The 18,517-nt window shown below is 58.3% G+C and overlaps 1 protein-coding gene across 1 annotated transcript; it reads left to right on the top strand.

Moving 5' to 3' along the window:
- Positions 1–6,062: 6,062 nt before the first annotated feature.
- On the top strand, positions 6,063–18,273 carry KIAA0930 (KIAA0930 ortholog). The gene is made up of 9 exons (XM_045292039.1): positions 6,063–6,405; positions 10,452–10,577; positions 10,668–10,745; positions 11,137–11,241; positions 12,335–12,475; positions 13,068–13,259; positions 15,804–15,966; positions 16,619–16,777; positions 17,163–18,273. The coding sequence occupies exons 1-9, from the start codon at positions 6,085–6,087 to the stop codon at positions 17,201–17,203; spliced, it is 1,326 nt and encodes a 441-aa protein (XP_045147974.1). The 5' UTR covers positions 6,063–6,084; the 3' UTR covers positions 17,204–18,273.
- The last annotated feature ends 244 nt before the right edge of the window (positions 18,274–18,517 follow it).

Genomic DNA, 18,517 nt, shown 5'->3' on the forward strand with positions numbered 1-18,517 from the left:
AATACAGCACGAACAGGTATATGCACACATGTGTTTATTGCAGAAAATTCTATAATAGCAAAAACGTGGAGACAACTAAAGTCCCCAATTATAGAGGAATGGATAAACAATTTCTGGGACATTCTTACTATGGAATACTATGCATCCATAAAAAAAACAATGCCAACTCTCAAACATTTCAAGACATGGACAGAACTAGAGAACATCATGCTTAGCAAACAGTCTTGTAAAGATCAATATTTAATATCACCATATTATAAGGAAAAGCAAGGAGAACAATCATGTTTTATACACCAATAGACAAGGCTTTGATGACCACAAGGAGGCCAGGGACAGGGGTGGGAACAGAGAGAGGAGAGATGCAGGGTTGGGGGTGCGCAGGTAGGAAAACGAACATAATAGATGGAGGGCTTAATCGGATACGTTGATTTATTGAGATGGGCTGTGGCCATGTGTATAGTGTGTTTCTTTAAATGCCAAAGGAAAGAGACATCCTTATGCTCCCCACTTCTCTTCACCTTCCCTCTTTTTATACTTCTAAGATTTATATATTTTTTAAATGAATCACTTTATTGGGGGCTCTCACAGCTCTTATAACAATCCATACCTCAATGGTATCAAACTCATTTGTACACAGGTTGCCATCATCATTTTCAAAATATTTCCTTTCTGCTTGAGCCCTGGGTATTAGCTCCTCTTTTTTCCCTCCCTCCCACTCTCATGGACCGTTGATAAATGATAAATTATTATGATTTTCATAGCTTACACCATCCACTGTCTCCCTTCGCCCATGTTTCTGTTCATCCCCCTAGGGGGTGGTTTATACATTGATCATCTTAGGTGGTTCCCCATTTCTCCCCCACCCTCATAGTATCATTATTCTCATTACTGTTCCTGGGGGCTTTTTCTGTCCTGGATTCCGTGTGTTGAGAGCTCTTATCTGTGCCAGTGTCCAAGCTCCGGTCTAGCCGGATCATCTCCCTACCTCCTGAGCTTTATCCTGGGGTAAGCACTACCCTTTGACCTTGTATGATTGTTTGATGTAAAGAGTACGTACCTCCCCAGTGAACTGTTCACCCCACAGGACTGTATTGTTTGGCTGAGAACTGAGCCCCAGGAGTAAATTCAGTTCCAAGCCTGCAGGGTGACTCTGCAGTTCTGTCAGCTGGGGCAGACCAGTCAGCCCAGTCTCGCTGATGACTGCATTCTCCTCCCACGGTGTCCAGGACCTCCTATGGGGCCCCGTTTTGGAGTAGCTGGTAGTGGCAGGGTACATCTACTTCTGGTCTCAGGGTCATGGAGACTTGGGTTTGTGTGGTCCCTTAGTCCTTCAGACTAAGTTTCCATGCATCCTTGAGTTTCTGAATATATAACGTCTGCACCAAAAACCTGCTGTGTTAGTCTTGGTAGACTACAGAAGCAAATTCGTAGACACTCATATGTGTATAAGAAAGAGCTTTATATACAAGAGCAATTGAATATTGAGAAAACATCCCAGCCCAGTCCAGATCAAGTTCATAAATCCGATATTAGCCCGTATGTCCGATATCAATCTATAAAGTTCTCTTCACACTCACAGAACACATGCAATGATGCCAAATGCAAGATCACAGGTCAGTGGGTCTGAAGACGTGTGGATCCAGTGGTGGGAGAAGCATCTCAGCGCTGGCAGGGGTCTCCACGTGGCTCCTCCAGTTCCCAGGGCACAGGGTCTATCAGCGTAGTGCCATGTGTCTTGTCAATAGAGCGTCTCTCAGGGAGTGAGTCTTGAGTCTTGTCAGTAGAGAGTCTCCAAGGGAGTAGTAGATAGTGTGAGAGAGTGTCTCCTGCCTCTAGGGAGGAAAATCCCCGAGTTCCCAGAATCCTCAGGAGAAGGCCATGCATGCCCACACAGAGGCCTCATTGGCTATGACCTGATTGACAGACTAGACTCTACCCCTTCACTCTTAATTTTCCAATTAACACCAGATTATGTAACTACCACACCTGCCGATCCATGAAACCCTTGACAACATCCATCTTTCCTCTAGTGATCATGTCACCTACTGGTCTAGTTGTGAAGCTTTTGGTCCTACCATGAATCGCAATCCATCTTGAAGGCTGCAATCCTTGATCTTCATCAGCAAGTGCTTCAAGTCCTCCTGGGGGCTGTGGACTATTTTAATGAGGGCTTTACTGTATCGACCGTGTGTTAAAAGAGGGTTGGAGCTGGTTTGAAGGAATGCCTCCTAAGCAAAGGCCTGGTTAATGGAAAATCGTTCCAATTTACTGATAATGTCTACAGTGGGGTTAGGTTAAGGTTAGTTATCACTCTGCACCATCTGCTCTGCTGAGCCTCTTGTTTTATCCCTCTGACTCCCCATGGCAACCATGGGAGGGACCCCGCCCTTTCCCAATTCCACCGATGAAGAAACCGAAGGTCCTAGAGTTTCAACAGGCAGCCACGGGTCATGCACATGAATCAAGCCCACTCTTAGATCCTCGTCTGACAAAGGCCTCCCCACACACCATCCTGTGGTCACGTTAACATGAACGTCTTTCAAGACCTTAAAGTTCTCTCCCTCTATGAGAAAGTCATGAATCGCTCTCAGCTGGGAAATGGAGGACCACGCCCCTTGCAAGTGAGTGACTCACATCTGCCTGTCATCGAGGTCACAGACCACCCTGAGAAACATTGGCGCTCCAAATGTCCCGTCTACCTCCCTGTAAGGGGTGGGCAGAGCCGGGAAGGGGCTCAGGAGGGTAGTAAGGTGGTATGGGAAGGTCCAAGACCACAGGAGACCTCAGGTCCCCATCTGTAAGGTGGGCACAAGGGCCCTGCGTGGGGCTTAGGAAGAAGGAGGGCTGCTGTTAGAGAAAAGGGCTTGGATCCCGGCTTCTGCCTGTCAGTTCCTGCGAACGTCACCTGGTCACCCCATGCACGAGCTTTGGTGGCCTTTTCTTTAAACCAAAGACGGTCTTCCCCACCTCCCATCTTTGCTACGATAGCCTGTAACAGGAGTCTGTAAACTGTGGGGCACCCATGGGTGGTCCTTGCTGCTCTTCATGTCTTCGGCCAGGACTGCTGGTCGCTGTCAGGTGCTATTGGGCCCATCCCAACAGAGAGCAACCACCCAGCCAACGGAATGAAACCCCCAGTCTTGGGCTTCGCTAGATTTGAACCCATGGTTGCAACTACCGTGTGCAATCTTCTCTTTCACCAGCTCTCTACCAAGCAGGATGTCCTTCTCCAGGGACTAGTCGTCCTTCCTGGTCATGTGTCCAAAGTACGTGAGACAAAGCCTCGCCAGCCTCGTTTCTAAGGAGCATTCTGTCCGTACTTCTTCCAGGACGGATTTGTTGATTCTTCTGGCAGCCCGTGGTATCTGGAATATTCTTGCCAATACCATCATTCACAGGCAATCCATCCTTCTTCGGCCTCCGAGTCATTGTGCAGCTTTCACGGACCCTAACTTGAATCGGGCACTCTTTAGTCCTCCAAGTGACACCTTGGCTTCTTCATTCTCTCAGGAGGTCTTGTGCGGCAGATTGGCCCCGTGCGACATGTCCTTTGATTCCTTGACTGCTGTTTCCATGAGGATTGATGGTGGCTCTGGAGCAGCAGAAGGTGCCTGGATGGCCTTGGTACACCTGGGTCCACTTTCTCAAGGCACCTGCTGGGCCCACCTGACCCTTGCCACCATGGTGGAGTCACTGCTCTGAGCCTTGGGAGAGCCAGGCAGGGCAGGGGGTTTGGTCTCTGGACTCTTCTCCCACTCCCACCCCCAATTTCCCTGCTTCCCCACCCCACCCTACCAAGTCAATTCTGACTCAGTGACTCTTTATAGCAGTGTTTCCAAAGTGGGTGATGCCACCCCATGGCAGGGGCACTGGAATGATCTGGGGGTGGGGGAGGCCACAAAAGCAGATGCCAAACCACTGCCATTCAAGTGGATTCTGACTCACAGCAACACTATAGGACAGGGTAGAAGGGGCTCTTTATGGGAATAGAAAGCCTCCTCTTTCTCCCAAGTTGCCACTGGTGGTTTTGAACTGCTAACCTTGCGGTTTTCAGCCTAACTCGTAACTGCTACACAATCTCCTCGCAAAGGAGATACTTACACCTTATCCTGGATTCTGAGCCATAGCCTGAAATGTTTTAATTGTGAGGAGGGTGAAAAGAAGGCAGTTGGACAAATCTGTTTGAGGACCTATGCTATGTACGGCTTCTGAGGCCATACATCTTTCTGGGAGCAGCCAGCCTCATCCTTCTCTCTCAGAGTGGCTGGTGGGTTTGAACCAGTGTCCTTGCAGTTAGTCCAAGCTGACCTGACAACACCACCTTGCTTGCTGTTGCGGCACATGGAGTTACTTCTTGGAAGAGGCCCCTTAGGGCTGGGGCTCTGGCTGGAAGGAGATGGCAGATCCCGGTGATGGCCACAAGCTTGGTGACCCATGGCCTGCCAAGGCCCCCTTGTCTGTCACCCACCTCTCGGAGCCTGTTTGCTGCTACTGCAGGGGCACCCAGTCACCCAGCGCTTACTGAGTGCCTGGTGTGCCAGGCATGGTCTGGGGCGAATGATGATCTGGACACTGCCCCCACCCCTGTGACACTGAACAGCCAGTGTGGACATGGGAACCTCTCTGGCTTGTGAGCAGGGTTGGGGGTGGGGGGGCTGCTAAGGTGAGAAGTGAGGTCATGCCTGAAGGTCTCTGGAGGGACTGGGGAGGTGGGGGGGGGTGTGAATTTGGAATGTCTTTAAATTTTATGATGATGGCATAGTGGATTATGTGTTGTCCTGCAAACCACAAAGTTGGCAGTTCAAAACCCCCAGCTGCTCAGAGGGAGAAAAATGAGGCTTTCCACTCCCATGACGTTTGACAGTCTCAGAAAGCCACGGGGGCAGTTCTACCCTGTCCTGTAGGGTTGCTCTGGTTGGAATCGACTCGATGACAGTGTTTTTTTGGGTGGGGTTCTATGTAGGGGCAGGGGAAGACCTGGTTTCCGATTTCATAAACCCACCCTCCTGTGGTGTGGAGGGCAAGGGTGGCACCTGTTACGTCCCCGGGGAAGGAGACTGACTTGGGTGGGCAGGGGTGTTTGATCTTTCCTTCAAACACAATCTCTGGATCTTGATGGTCAGGGCCAGCACTGGGCCCAGCTCCCTGGACATGTGCTCTGTCCCTGTCCAAGAGCCCACGTGAACTCTGTAGGCCACCTGGGTCCCATGACTGACTCTGTGCCAAGACACTGCTCATTAGCCAGGGTGGAGAAATGCTGTCCCACCATCGGAGTGGGGACTTGGGGCCCCTGCAGGTCAATGTGCCCAGCCAGCTCCTGAGCTGGATTCAGTGCCTTCTGGGGCCACCAGCTGCCTGGGGAGCAGTTTGTATTTCTCAGCTGGTTCCTTGGCCTCAGGAGGCCGCCTGCTCAAAGACCAGCACCTTGTGGGTGCTGGAGCATGCTGGTTCCTCTGATGAAGGGGGCCATTGGTAGTCAAGTGGTGCCTGAGGACACAGCGTCTAAGGCTTTCCTAGGCAGACTCGAGTCTTGTCTTTCTCGCTCAGAGCAGCTGGTGGGACAGCCTGTGTCTCCAGGGCGCCTTGTAGCTGATGCTGATACTGACTGTGGGCCCTGAAGTGTGATCCAGCCCCACTCTCTGGAGGCATTTATAAGCCCGACAGGGCCCTGGGGAGGGCGGGACCTGTCTCATCGTTGGTGAGCTTTGGCATTTTGGTGGCAGATGGAGGGAGAGGTGCCCTTGGAGGTGAAGGGCTGTGGAAACCAGGGGCGTGGAAGCCCAGGCAGGCAGCTCCTGATGCTGCCCCTTTAAATCCATTCCCCACTCGGAGCTGCCACTGCTTGTAGGAGGGGTGGGGGGTGGGGGTGTTGTCTGGGAGCCTGGAGCCTGGGGGAAGATGCCTGGGAGGTGGGAAACCTGGGGGAGGGAGCCTGGGGATGGGGATGGGGATGCTTGGGAGGAGGAGGGAGGCAGCGGAGGAGCTCACACTGCGGAGCCTTCCGCCAGGCGGGGACCATGAACGTGAGGCCATGCGCCAGTTCTCCCGGAAGCTGCTGATTCATCCGCAGGCTGCCCCGAGGAAATGGGTCCTCTGGGAGGACGCCCGCGGTGTCCTTCAGCCTGTCTGGACGCCCACCGGGTGAAAGGAGTAGGGAGGACATCTCCGGGACCCTGGTGGAAGGGGGTGCCCCCCGCCCCCCCCTTCTCACGCCCCTGTTCTCACTCGCACGCGCCCGCAGGGTGCTTCAAGGACGACCGTATCGTCTTCTGGACGTGGATGTTCTCCACCTACTTCATGGAGAGCTGGGCCCCGCAGCAGGACGACATGCTCTTCTACGTGCGCCGGAAGCGGGCCTTCCCCAGCGGCAGCAGCAGCGAGAGCGGCACCCCCGAGGGCAGCAAGGTGGGTGCCCTGCCGGGGGCCCTGGTGCACAGCCCACTCCTGGGGATTGACCATATACCCCCTGCCATTAGGGGAACACGTGGGGACACTCCCCCTGGCTGTGGGGCATTTCCACCTCCACCAGGCCCACACTTTCAGCCCTAGTTGTTGGCCGGGGCCCTGGTTGGGTTCCTATTCCTAGGTGCCGGGTTGTGCCCTGTGCCACCCTCACAGTTATTCCCGTGTGTGAGCCCATGGTTGCAGCCATGTGTCCGTCTGTCCATGCTGTCCAGGGCCTTCCTCCCTTTCTTGCTGCCCTTCTCCTGGGACTGGTTTCTCCTGACAACAGGTTCAAAGTACATGAGACCGAGACTCCCCTCCTGGCCTCGAAGGAGCTCTCTGGCTGTACTTCTTCCAAGACAGGGTTGTTTGACCTCAGACTTGGCGGTAGGGCAGCGCTCAGAAGGGCCGCAGTGGGGAAAGCACTGGGCCGCTAAAGGTGGGCGGGTCAGGCCCCCAGCCAGAAGATAGATGAGGCCCTCAGCTTGTACAGCTTCAGTCAGAGTCCACTGGACAGCGGTGGGCAGGGCAGGGCTGTGTCTGCCCCCTGACCATGGGCAGGGGCAACTGACTGGACAGCGTGGTGAGGATGATCATGCAGGATGGTGGTACAAATGGCCACAATTTTTGTCCACCACTCCCAGTGGTCAGGCCCCCACTTTATAAGCCCATTTTGTTCGTCAGCCCCTGGGCCGGCTGTGGTGACCCCATTTTTACTGGTGAGGAACCTAGGGGCTCAGGGAGAGGAGGTGCTGGCCAGAGGATGTGGGTGCAGAGGGTAAAGAGCCCTTGGTAAAGAGCCTGCCTGTGTCCTTCGCTTTTCAGCAGCGGGAGCAGTTCTCCGGGTGTGTTCAGTTAGACAACCTGTGAGGGAGGTCTGGATCAGGGTGGGGAGCCAGGTGGGGGCTCAGTGGCCGTGGCCCCTCAGCTGTGGCTGCACCCTGGAGGCTCAAAGTCATCCCCTGCCGTGTGCCTGTTCTTCAGTCCCAGACTGGTGGGTGCAGGAGACCCCTAACCACACAGGCTGCTGTCCAGGCTCATGGCCACCCTGTAGGGTAGAACAGAGCTGCCCGAGCACCCGCCATGGGGTTTTCAAGGCTGCCGTTCTTTACAGAGCCACTTCGCCTGGTCACTTCTTCTCTGGTGTCCTTGGACATCAGTCACCCACCTTTCAGTTAGCAGCCTAGCAACACTTAAGTGCTGCACCTCAGGGTGTCCCCAGAGGGACTATGACTCTGTGACCACCTGCCCTGCTGGTTTCTGGGCCTGGCAGCCCCACGGCTGGCATGACTCAGCTGTGTGATCCTCAAGAAGCCCCAGGGGCTGGCCCCTGTGACTAGTGAGACACTAGGAGCCCCTGACCCTCAGGGAGCAGGGGCCGCCAACACAGAAGCGGGTCCCTGGAGCCGCCCCTCTGGGCAGGGCAGGAGAGGCCTCTGGGTGAGGGGAGGGGCAGGAGTGGAAAGTGTGGCCCAGCAGAGTGGCCCCGAAGTCAGGAAAGACCCTAGTCAGCTGTGGCCCTGCTTGGTGTGGGGGCCACAATAAGATGGGTCAAGGGTGGGGCTAAGGACCAGGTCATGGGCCCACCCCTGGGAAGCAGGCACCAAGCCAGCAGAGGAAGAGCCTCTTGAGACCTTCCCAGCAGGTGGGAAGAGGGCTGGAGGGGTTCCCAGGAAGCAGGAGGCTGGCCAGGGCTGCTGGCCAGGCAGGGAGAGGGGGGAGGGGTGGAGAGGAAGGGCTGGAAGAAGTGTGCCTGACTCACAGAGTGCGTGGACCCTGGAGCTCCATCCACCCTGTGACCCACAGGACATCACTGCACAATGGGGTGTGGGGCACCAGCCTAGAGCTAAGCCTGACCTGGGGGGGTGGGTAGGGAGGGAGCAGATGTCCCCTTGCTGGTGCTCAGTCAGGGATGTGGAGGTGGAGAAGTCGAAGCCCATCAGACAGCAATGGTCATTGGCTGTCTGTCTGTCTGTCTGAACTGCTGAGTGGCTAGAGGCGGAGGCAGTGATCAGGGGTTCTGGGTGTTGATGGGGCTGGGGCAGAGTCATGAGCTAGGGACCATGAGGGCCCAGCTTGAGAGGTGGGGGCCAGGGGGGTGGGCAAGGAGGAAGCCTGGCCTGCCCCCCTGGCAAGGGGAGAGGGCCTCAGAGTCTCTCAGGGCCCGCAGCTGGCTGCAGAGAAGCACCGGCTGGTGGTCCTAGGTGGCAGGTGTTGGGGGACCCCTTGAGCTGAGCCCACTCTACACTGCTCAGCCCCTGGCCACATGGCCATCCCAGGTGTAAGATAAGGTGACCAGACGTCCGCTTTTGGCGGGACAGTCCCGATTTTTAACAATTTGTCCCGCATCCCACAGCATTTTTTAAAAGTCCCGATTTTTTGAAAGAATGCACAACAAGCTAGGGTGTACAGTACAGTTTTTGGCTGCCGTGTGGCTATTTCGCCAGGATATGAGTTTCATCAATGGTGTCCCGCTTTACCAGTGTTAACATCTGGTCACCTTAGTGTAAGACAGAGACCAGCTTTCTAGTCGAATCAGAATGGCCACTGGAGCTGGTGGGGACCTTGACAGGTCCGCCCCTTTCTGGGCCTTCTGTAGCTGGGGGCTCCCTTGCTATGGACCCCCCGGAGGCTTAGCATGCGGGGTTAATGGGGCCCCAGGTGGGGGTGACAGCCCCGGTGCAGGCACGCCACCCCCCTCACAGACAGGAAGCTGAAACTCAGCCCAAACTACCCTCTCGGCCCCTCCCTCCAGTCTGACTTCAGTTCTTTGTGCAAAATCTTGGTGCCCCGTGGCCCACCCACCCATGGAGTGCGCTGTGCCAGTGGTTAGCAGTCCAGTCGGGGTGGCAGCAAGGACAGGGTTGGGGTGGGGGTGGGGATGGGCGAAGCAGCAGCAGCGATATGGCCCCTACATTGAGGGACCCTGGCTGCAGAGGCAGGAGGGCTGGGGACACATCCCAGGCTAGCTAGCTGCGTGGACGCAGGTGGGGACAGGACATAGACCAGCAGCGTGGACATGGAAGCCACCCCAAGCCCACCCCTCTCCTTAGACTCCGCCCTGGAATAGGGGTGGGTACGGGAAGGGGAGAATGATACAGGAGAGGGAGTTCCCAGGCAGGCCCAGTTCAGGCGCCTGCGCACTGTGAGCCCTCTGCAGCAAGCCAAGGCCCTCTTCTGGGCGGAGCTGGCGCCCCGTTGCCATGGTAACCAGCCTGGGCTGTGGCATCTACGCAGGCGGAGCTGGAGCTGGGTGAGCGGCTCCGGGAAAGGTGGCGCTGCAGGATGCTGGGGTCCCCGCGGGGGGACCCCAGGAGTCCCAGCCCCTCCTAGGGAGGGACGCCCTGCGCTCGGGGGATGGGTGGAGGGCAAGACAGGTGGCAGCCTTAGCTGCTTCGGATTCCTCCTCCTCGGAGGGTCGGAGGGTCTGGGGCAACTTCTGGTTTCCCCTCACCCTGCGGGAGAAAGACTCCCATTAATAGTGGCAGTCTCAGAAACCCCCAGGGGTAGCTCTCCCCTGCCCTTACAGGGCGCTGTGAGTCAGATCGACTCGATCGCAGTGAGTTTAGTTTGGGGTTTTTCTTCAGCGTACGTGTATTTGATTGGCAGCACCTTTTACAACCGGCCTCCCTATCGCGCGGTGTGTAAGTGCTTGGCTACGAAGCAAAAGACTATGAGTTCGAACCCACTCGCCACTGCCGGTCCACCCATTCAGACTCGCAACGATCCTATCGGAAGCATACAGCCTCCTCCTTCTCAGTAGCTAGTAATTAACTGCTAATTGTAATGAATGGCATCATTTGCAATTCAAATATAAAATCAATGAAGAGCAAGGTCTCAATCAATGACCACTGCTGGTGGCCCCTTGTGCAGATGAGGAAACTGAGGCACCAGAGAATCGTGTAGCTGGAAAATCGAGGCACAGGACCGGGATCTGGCCCCTGGTGGGGAGGCGGGGAGGAGGGGAGTCGGGTGCAGAGGGTGCTCACCTCCATCCCTACCGGCAGCTGGCAGAGCCCGAGCCCGAGGTGGAAGTGGAGGTATACAGGCGGGACTCCAAGAAGCTGCCCGGCCTGGGGGACCCCGACATTGACTGGGAGGAGAGCGTCTGCCTGAACCTCATCCTGCAGAAGGTGCTGGGGGATGGCGCAAGGGGTGGGCTGGAGGTGGGGAGGGGGCTCTAGGGACCACCCCACCTCATGGCCGCCGCCCCTCTTCCCCAGCTGGACTACTTGGTCACCTGTGCAGTGTGCACGCGCTCCGATGGGGGTGACATTCACATCCACAGGAAGAAATCCCAGGTGAGCACCGAACCCTGAACCCGCTCCTTCCCAGGCAGGGCCCAGTTCATTCCCTGTCCCCAAACAACACCAGGCTCAGGTGGTTCTCCTTGGCTCTCGATGGCTTAGAGCAGTGGTTCTCAACCTTCCTAATGATGCGACCCTTTAATACAGTTCCTAATGTTGTGGTGACCCCCCCAACCATAAAACTCTTTTTGTGGCTACTTCGTAACTGTAATGTTGCTACTGTTATGAATCGGGTGACCCCTGTGAAAGGGTCGTTTGACCCCAAAAGGGGTTTCGACCCACAGGTTGTGAACCGCTGGCTGAGAGCAATGTGACACTGTGGCTGGGCCAGGGGGATGTTCGGGGAGGGTGGCTCGCTCAGTCCTCAAACTCTCCTTTCTCTCAGCAAGTGTTCGCCTCACCCAGCAAGCACCCGATGGACAGCAAGGGGGAGGAGGAGTCCAAGATCAGCTACCCCAACATCTTCTTCATGATCGATAGCTTCGAGGAGGTGAGAGCTGGGACTGCAGCCACACCAGCGGCTTGGATGCGGGGCGGGTGCATTGGCCCACCCTCAGTCTCTTCACCTGTAAAAGGAGCTCGCCTCGGGCACTGCCCCACTTACCCCAGGGGGCTTGAAGATCATAGGAAGCCTGAATGGGCAGACGCATCGTAAACCCTTGAAACGTGTCTGGCAAGCAGGCGGGTTCCCACTCCTGCTTGTAATTACAAGTACAGGCGTCAGCCGCCGACTCGGGGTCCCAGCATGGCAGAGTGTGGGACAGCATTATCTGGGCCTGGGAGGGAGAACGGGGGTGGGGTAGGGGGGGGGGGGCCTAGGCTGAAGGTGACTCGCCCGGCCACATACGGACATGGGCAGGAGCAGGGAGGAGACCATTGGGACTCCTCGTTTAGCCCCCTCTGTGGTCTCTCACCCCCTGGGGTGACCTGGTGGTGATGGCAGGAAAGATCTTTAGGGTTGTCGACCTTCACGCAATACAGGTAAACGTATGAAGGAGACAAAACCAAACACGAGCCAGCAACCGTGGGAGGAAACACCAGGTGTGTTCAGGTCTCTTCCGACTGGTGGTGCCTTGATTGGTGGGATGTTGACTTAAAGCGTATCTGGAGGTCAGGGGCGGTGGAGATCAAGGGCAGTGGAGGTCAGGGACGGTGGAAGTAAGGGGCAGTAGGCACCTTCCCTGAGCCCTGGGTCTGTTGCCAGACTACAGAGCCAGGCAGGACAGCATTGGGCAGGCCCACATTGGCCTTGACGCATGGCCATGACACACACATCCAGGCATCTCCCAGGGGTGCACACATGCACTCAGGGAGAGCCCAGAAAATGGCCTGACACCCTAGGACCATGAGGCAGTGCTGGTAGAAGGCCCGCCGGAGCTGCCCCTCTGAGCCTAGCCCATCCCCGCCAGCTGCGCCCGACGTGTGGTGGGAGAGCTGCGTGACCTTGGACAGTGTCTCTGCAGTTCTGACTCCGAGTGCCCTCGTGTGAATGTCTTTTCTAAACAATCCACTGGCGAGAGAAGGGTGGGCAGGCTGTGGCTGGGGGGGCGAGGAGGCTGATGCCCCTTTGCCCCCTGCCCCAGGTGTTCAGTGACATGACCGTGGGGGAAGGAGAGATGGTCTGCGTGGAGCTGGTGGCCAGTGACAAAACCAACACGTTCCAGGGGGTCATCTTTCAGGGCTCCATCCGCTACGAGGCGCTCAAGAAGGTGTATGACAACAGAGTGAGTGCCGCCTGGGCACCCGGCCCGCCCCTTCTGCTCCTGCCGCCCTGACACTCCCAGCATGCCTCATGCTCGCCCAGGCCCAGCCCAGCGGCTGCCCCTCCACCCTCACCCTCACCACCCCACCAGCTCTAGCTGCTCCAGCCCAGCATCTGCAGGCCCCCCTTGGTTCTCTAGCTGCCCCAGCCCAGCGTCCAAGAGTCCACCTCTGCTCTGACTGCCCCAGCTCAGTGTCTAATGTGTGCACTTGCTCTGACACCCCCCCACCCCCGTGACATGACAACCCAGTATCATGGTTCTCTAGCTGCCCCCACCCCAAACAGCTACCCTTCCGGTCTGGTCCCTTCTTCATGATTAGACCTCCTTCCATAAGCAGTTGAGGGGGGGGCCACCCCTGCCTTTGTCACTTAAATGCTGCTGCTGTGACAGACACCCCTTTACCCCTCTCCTTCCCCCACTGCTGGGGCTTGGACAGCAAAGCTTGGGGACTGGCAGTCAGAAGACATCCCGTGCTGGCTGCCCTGGGCTAGTGGGGACGATGGCAGTGGCTGCCCTGCCTGCTGCACTGACCCTCCGTGTCCTACATCTGCAGGTGAGCGTGGCCGCCCGCATGGCTCAGAAGATGTCCTTTGGCTTCTACAAGTACAACAACATGGAGTTTGTGCGCATGAAGGGGCCCCAGGGCAAGGGCCATGCCGAGATGGCTGTCAGCCGAGTGCCCACCGGGGACACGTCCCCCTGCGGCACTGAGGACTCCAGCCCAGCCTCGCCCATGCACGAGCGGGTAAGGGCTGTTGGCGGGGAGAGCTGGGTCCTTGGGCTCTGTCCACGCCTCCCTGGTCCCCGCTGTCCATCATGTGAGGAGGCCAAGGCGCAGACAGCTGTGGCTGGCCCATGGTCACACAGCAGGGGCAGGCCAGTCATCTGGAAGGGACAGGATGTAGGGCCCTAGCTTCACTGATGCAAGGCTCCCAGCCGCAGGCTGGACCCAGCCTTACAAACACTGCAACTCTCCAGATAACTGCGCCCACTCTGCCCGGCCACCATCCTCCCTCAGGGCAGGAAGCCCTGTCAGTGCAGCTCTGTCTCCACGGGATCCCTCGGCCGAGTCGCCTTCCTCGGCTGTTCAGAGTGGGGGGATCTAGGGTGGTGGGTGTGACGGGGAGCCGGTGTGGGTGGGCAAGCACCTCTTCCTCTGAGAATGGGGGCGGCTCCTGCTTCTGTCGGACTGCCAGCAGCGGCCACCATGGCTCTCGCTCATCCGAGGCCAGGCCAGCGTGGGCAGGGCTCTGCTCTGCTGTCCGAGCTGTGGAAGGGGCAGGGCACACAGGCTCCTCTCCCCACATCCCCCCTTTGTGGGGCTTTCCTCACTCAGTGACTGTATTGTGCAAGCAGCCACCCTGCACTCAGAAAGACTGGGAGGCGCTGGGGAGACGCTGGTCTTTGGGATCCAGGCGGATTCGTTGTTAGGGTTAGCTTCTGAGAGACGACCGCTGGGCCCCCGAAACAGGCTGGGCCTGCATCATCCTGACACGCGTGGGAAGTGAAGGAGGCGCAGCTGGACGCTGGCGGGGAGGGGTTGGGGCTGGGGGTGAAAACATGTTTCCTGGGACTACCACGTGCTTTTTGGGACCTTGGTTTTCCAGTCTGTCTTGTGGGAGTGGTGAGCCCCTGTCTGGGGGTGGGGTTGGTGTGTGTGTTTGTGTGTGTGTCTGGGGGTGGTGTGTGTGTGTGTGTGTGTGTGTGTAAGCACTGGAACCTTGGGGTAGGAGTGGGCAGTGGCAGGCCCGACCCTGCCACTGGGGACATCCTGGGCCTCGACCTCTGCGTGAGCTGTAGCCTTCCTCCTCCTCTGGAGGGGCCCGCTGTGGCCAGCTCGTGACCAGGACAAACTTCGTCTGGGGTTCCTGGCGTGTGGACCCCCTGCAGCCCAGCGGACATCAGGACCTAGGTGGGAGCTGGAGCTTAGACCCGGCCATCTCCAAGACTTGACAGCCAGCGCACCTTGTTCTACAGATTCTTGTTTGCATGGGGAGGAGGGAGGAGATGGGCCAAGTTCCCTCTTCCTGGAACGCCCTTCCCCCCCTTCTTCACCCGGCGAACTCCTACTCGTCCTTCGGACCCAGCTCGAGCCGCACCTCCTCCTCCAGGAAGCCGCCTTGGATCCCCTTTCGCCTTTGTGCTGCCTGTGCCCAGCGCCCTCCTCTGTCCATCTTGACAGTTGCCTCTTCGTGGGGACTGCCATGGCCCAAGCCCATCAGTTCCTTGAGGGCAGGAACCAGTGCCATGTATTGTCTGTCCTGGCACGGCACCCTTCTGACCCAGTTGTGTGTGTGAGTGTGTGTGTGTGTGTGTGTGTGCGCGCGCGTGCGCTGAGCTGAAGGGGGTACTGAATGGGCTGAGGAGGGCATGTGGGGAGCTCTATGGGTGGGTAGTGAGTAAGCATGGGGTGACCTGAGGGGAGGGTTTTGTGAGCTGTGTGGCCTGATTGGAGGCATGGGCTGCAGCATCTAGGGAGGAGCCAAGGCAGGGACCCCATCCTCATTTCCCCACGTATTAAATGGGCTAGCACTAATTTGGTCTCAGGGGAGGGTGTGGTGGTGTGTGTGTGTGTGGAGGGGGCTCAGTGATACCCTGAAGTGGCGGGATGGGATGTGGGTGGGGAGTAGGGTGTCTGTTAGGTTGGGTTGGCTAAAGAAACACATCTGTTGACACACATGTGTAAGAAAGAGCTTTATATCAAGAAGTCATTGTACATCAAGGAAACATCCCAGCCCGTCCACCTCAATTCCCTAAGTCCGATACTAGTCCGTAAGGCCCCCCTCAGACTCACACAGCGACAAGCAGTGATGCAGAATGTGGGTGCAGAGTCCTGTGGATCCAGTGGCAGGGGCTCTGGCTGCCGTCAGGGTCCGCCAGCAGGAAGGTGAAGGCAGAGAGGAGGGGGAGGTTCCCAGGACCCTCCTTATGAGAAGGCCATGCCCACAAGGAGCCCCCGTCAGGCTGTGACCTGATACACAGGTTGAATCCACCCCCTCACTTTCATGTATCTTCACGTTGCACGAATCACGTCACTACCACAGTGTGGGGTGGCCAATACAGATTTATTGAACAGTGAACGGTCACCCACCGTCGCTTGAGGCCTGGAGGAGGGGCGTCTGTTACCTGAGGGTGGGCTGTGTCCTGGTCCTCCCGCTGGCCTCTGAGCAGAAGCGCAACCCCCAGCGTCCACTGGGGCTGCCCAGACCCAGTTGTCACCTCCTGCTCCGGCCATGTGCTCCCCCAGGCAGCCCTTGCTGCTGCCGTGACAGAGGCCCCTTGTCCCCAGGTGACCTCCTTCAGCACGCCCCCCACCCCGGAGCGGAACAGTCGGCCCACCTTCTTCTCACCGTCCCTCAAAAGGAAGGTGCCCCGGAGCCTGATGGCCGAGATGAAGAAGTCTCACTCGGCCAACGACAGCGAGGAGTTCTTCAGGGAGGACGACGGTGGAGGTGACCGCCCGCTGCCCGTGGGAGTCTGGATGAGGGTGTGGGGAGTGGTGGGGGTGTGTGTTTGCAGCCAGGTGTAGAGGCCCCAGCAGCCCTGTGAGTGTCAGACACACGTGCTGAGTGGGCACACAATGGGCAGTTGTGGGAGACCTCAGTCCATGGGCAGGGGACAGGGCTTGGAGTTGAGACCCCTCCCAGGCTTAGGAGACAACTCCCCACTCCCCTTGCCGGCCGACCTTGCATGTAATGAGTGTGATCACAGGGTACCCCTCCTCTCCTCCACAGCAGTAAGAAAGTGCTGGTTATTGCCCCAGTCTGCCCCCGCCCCGCTGTGAAGTGCTCCCCAGCACGCACGCACACACACACACTGGATCATAAGGTGCGGCCTCGCTCCCCATGTGCTGCAGACCCATTCTCTGTGCCTGGGTCCCCGAGACAGGCAAGGGTCACCCAGACACCCCCCGCAGATTTCTGGGGACAAAAGATTTGGGGGGCATGAGGAGAGGTGGAAGCGGAGGTGTGCCCAGGTGGAGGTGGAGGTGGCCCTTCTGGTGCACCGGAGCCTCACTGGAGGTAGCCCCGGAAGGAGCACTGAGAGGGCAGCGAGGGTGCGTGGAGGTCGCGCCCAGCCCGCACCTCGCCTTCCCCGCTTCAGCTGACCTGCACAACGCCACCAACCTGCGGTCGAGGTCCCTGTCTGGCACGGGGCGGTCCCTGGTGGGGTCCTGGCTGAAGCTGAACAGAGTTGACGGGAACTTCCTTCTCTATGCACACTTGACCTACGTCACGCTGCCGCTGCACCGGATCCTAACAGGTAGCGGCCCACAGGCAGACTCCCTTGTGTGCCGACTGCGCTTCTGGTCGGAGGGCCACTGCTGCAGCCTTTTGGCCAGGTCCACCCAGTGGCTCCTGTGTCATAGAGTCCAGGCGTCCGAGGCCTGGGGTAGGGGGTCTGTGGGTGCCAAAGGCCTCCCTCACTCACCCCCTCGTACCCCACCTGCCCTATCCGAGTGGCTGCCCTGGTGCGTGGCCTGGTGCCCTGGACCTGTCCTGGTCTCCTCTGTCATTGGGTGGTCCCAGCAGGCCCAGGTGGAAGTGCATGTGAACCCCTGGGTGGGTGCGGACAAGGCCTGGGAACCGGCTTGAAGGCTCGGCAGGCTGAACCCACTCCTCCTGTCTCCCTGCTCCCACTCGCCCAGACATCCTGGAAGTCCGGCAGAAGCCCATCCTGATGACCTAGCGGCGCCGAGTCCCAGCAGCGCCACTGGCCTGCCCAGCCCTGGGAGTGCTGCCAAGTGCCTACCTGTGCCACCGCCCTGGGTTCTGTGACAGCCAGTGCTGGGCCTGGCCAGAGTGGGCCCAACTCCACCAACACCAGCCCAAACTGAAGTGCCTCTTCCTCCCCCTGCTGGCTCTGCTCCTGCCCCATCCCACCGCCCACCACCCACTACCGACCATGCGGGGACCAGCCTCTCCACGAAGCCCAGAGAGAAAGAGAGAGAGACCTCGAGAGTGTCCTACGAGCAGCAGGCCCCCCCCGCCCTGGCTGGAGGACCCCGGGAGACCGTCCACATCCTGCCCATGAACGCCAGCCTCCCAACCCGCCCACTCGCCCTGGTTTACCCCTCGGTCACTGGCGGCCCACCATGGGAGGGACCCAAGAAGGACGGTTTTGTCTGTGCTGGGAATACCTCACCCCATGCTCAGTTCCAGAGAGGCCCTGACCCCCAGCCAGAATGGCCTTCTGCTTCCAGCCAAAGAACACCAACTCACACGCCTGCAGCCCCCACCCCCACCTCCTGCAGGGGCCTCCCTGAGGGGCCACTGAGCCTGGACCTGAGGGCAGGGCTGGAGGAGAGCGGGACCCCTGCCCGGGGAAGGTTCTGGGTAGAGCCCCTCCTGGGGGCTGGGGGAGGGGGAGGCGTGCTGCTCCCTGGTCTCCTGGGTGTTCCTGCTGGAACTGTGCGTGCCAGCTGGTCCCCATCTCGGACCTGCTCCCAGAGGCTAAGAACAAGATGGGCTGGGCAGCCTGCCCCCCAGCCAAAGGCGTTTCCATCTGGGACGGTGCAGCCCACATTTGTCTCCAGCCACAAGCCTCTGTCCCCTGGGAATGAATGAAGGAGGGGTCTCTCGGGCTGTTTCTGGGTGGGGTGCATGTGCAGGTCCTCCTGGGGGATTGAGGAAGAGGACGGGCTGGCCCCCCTGGTCCTGGCCTGCAGCCTCTGGAGGGCTTGTGCTCAGTGACAGGGCGACCCCGGGGTCCACCTCTGGGTTTTGTATGCTGTTATTAAACGCGAGCTGTTGCATTTTCTCCTGCCTCATGTGACCCCCTGTAACAGAGGGTCAAATCCAGCTACCTCACTGAATGTCTGGGGGCAGGGTTCAGGGCACATGGGGTCAAGGGTGATGCTGTTGGGGTGCCTGCACCCCCTCCCCACACCCTGCCTTGTCAACTACGTCCTGGAAAGTGGGTTCAGCATCCCACTTGCCAGAGCAGGCCACACCCCCAGAGGTGGAGCAGGGTCCAGTCATTCTGGTGTCCAGATCTCAAGCT

The sequence above is a fragment of the Echinops telfairi genome, unplaced genomic scaffold (assembly GCF_000313985.2).
Source record: "Echinops telfairi isolate 266 unplaced genomic scaffold, ASM31398v2 ScPeMD7_2;HRSCAF=8, whole genome shotgun sequence".
In the NCBI taxonomy this organism is placed as follows: domain Eukaryota; kingdom Metazoa; phylum Chordata; class Mammalia; order Afrosoricida; family Tenrecidae; genus Echinops; species Echinops telfairi.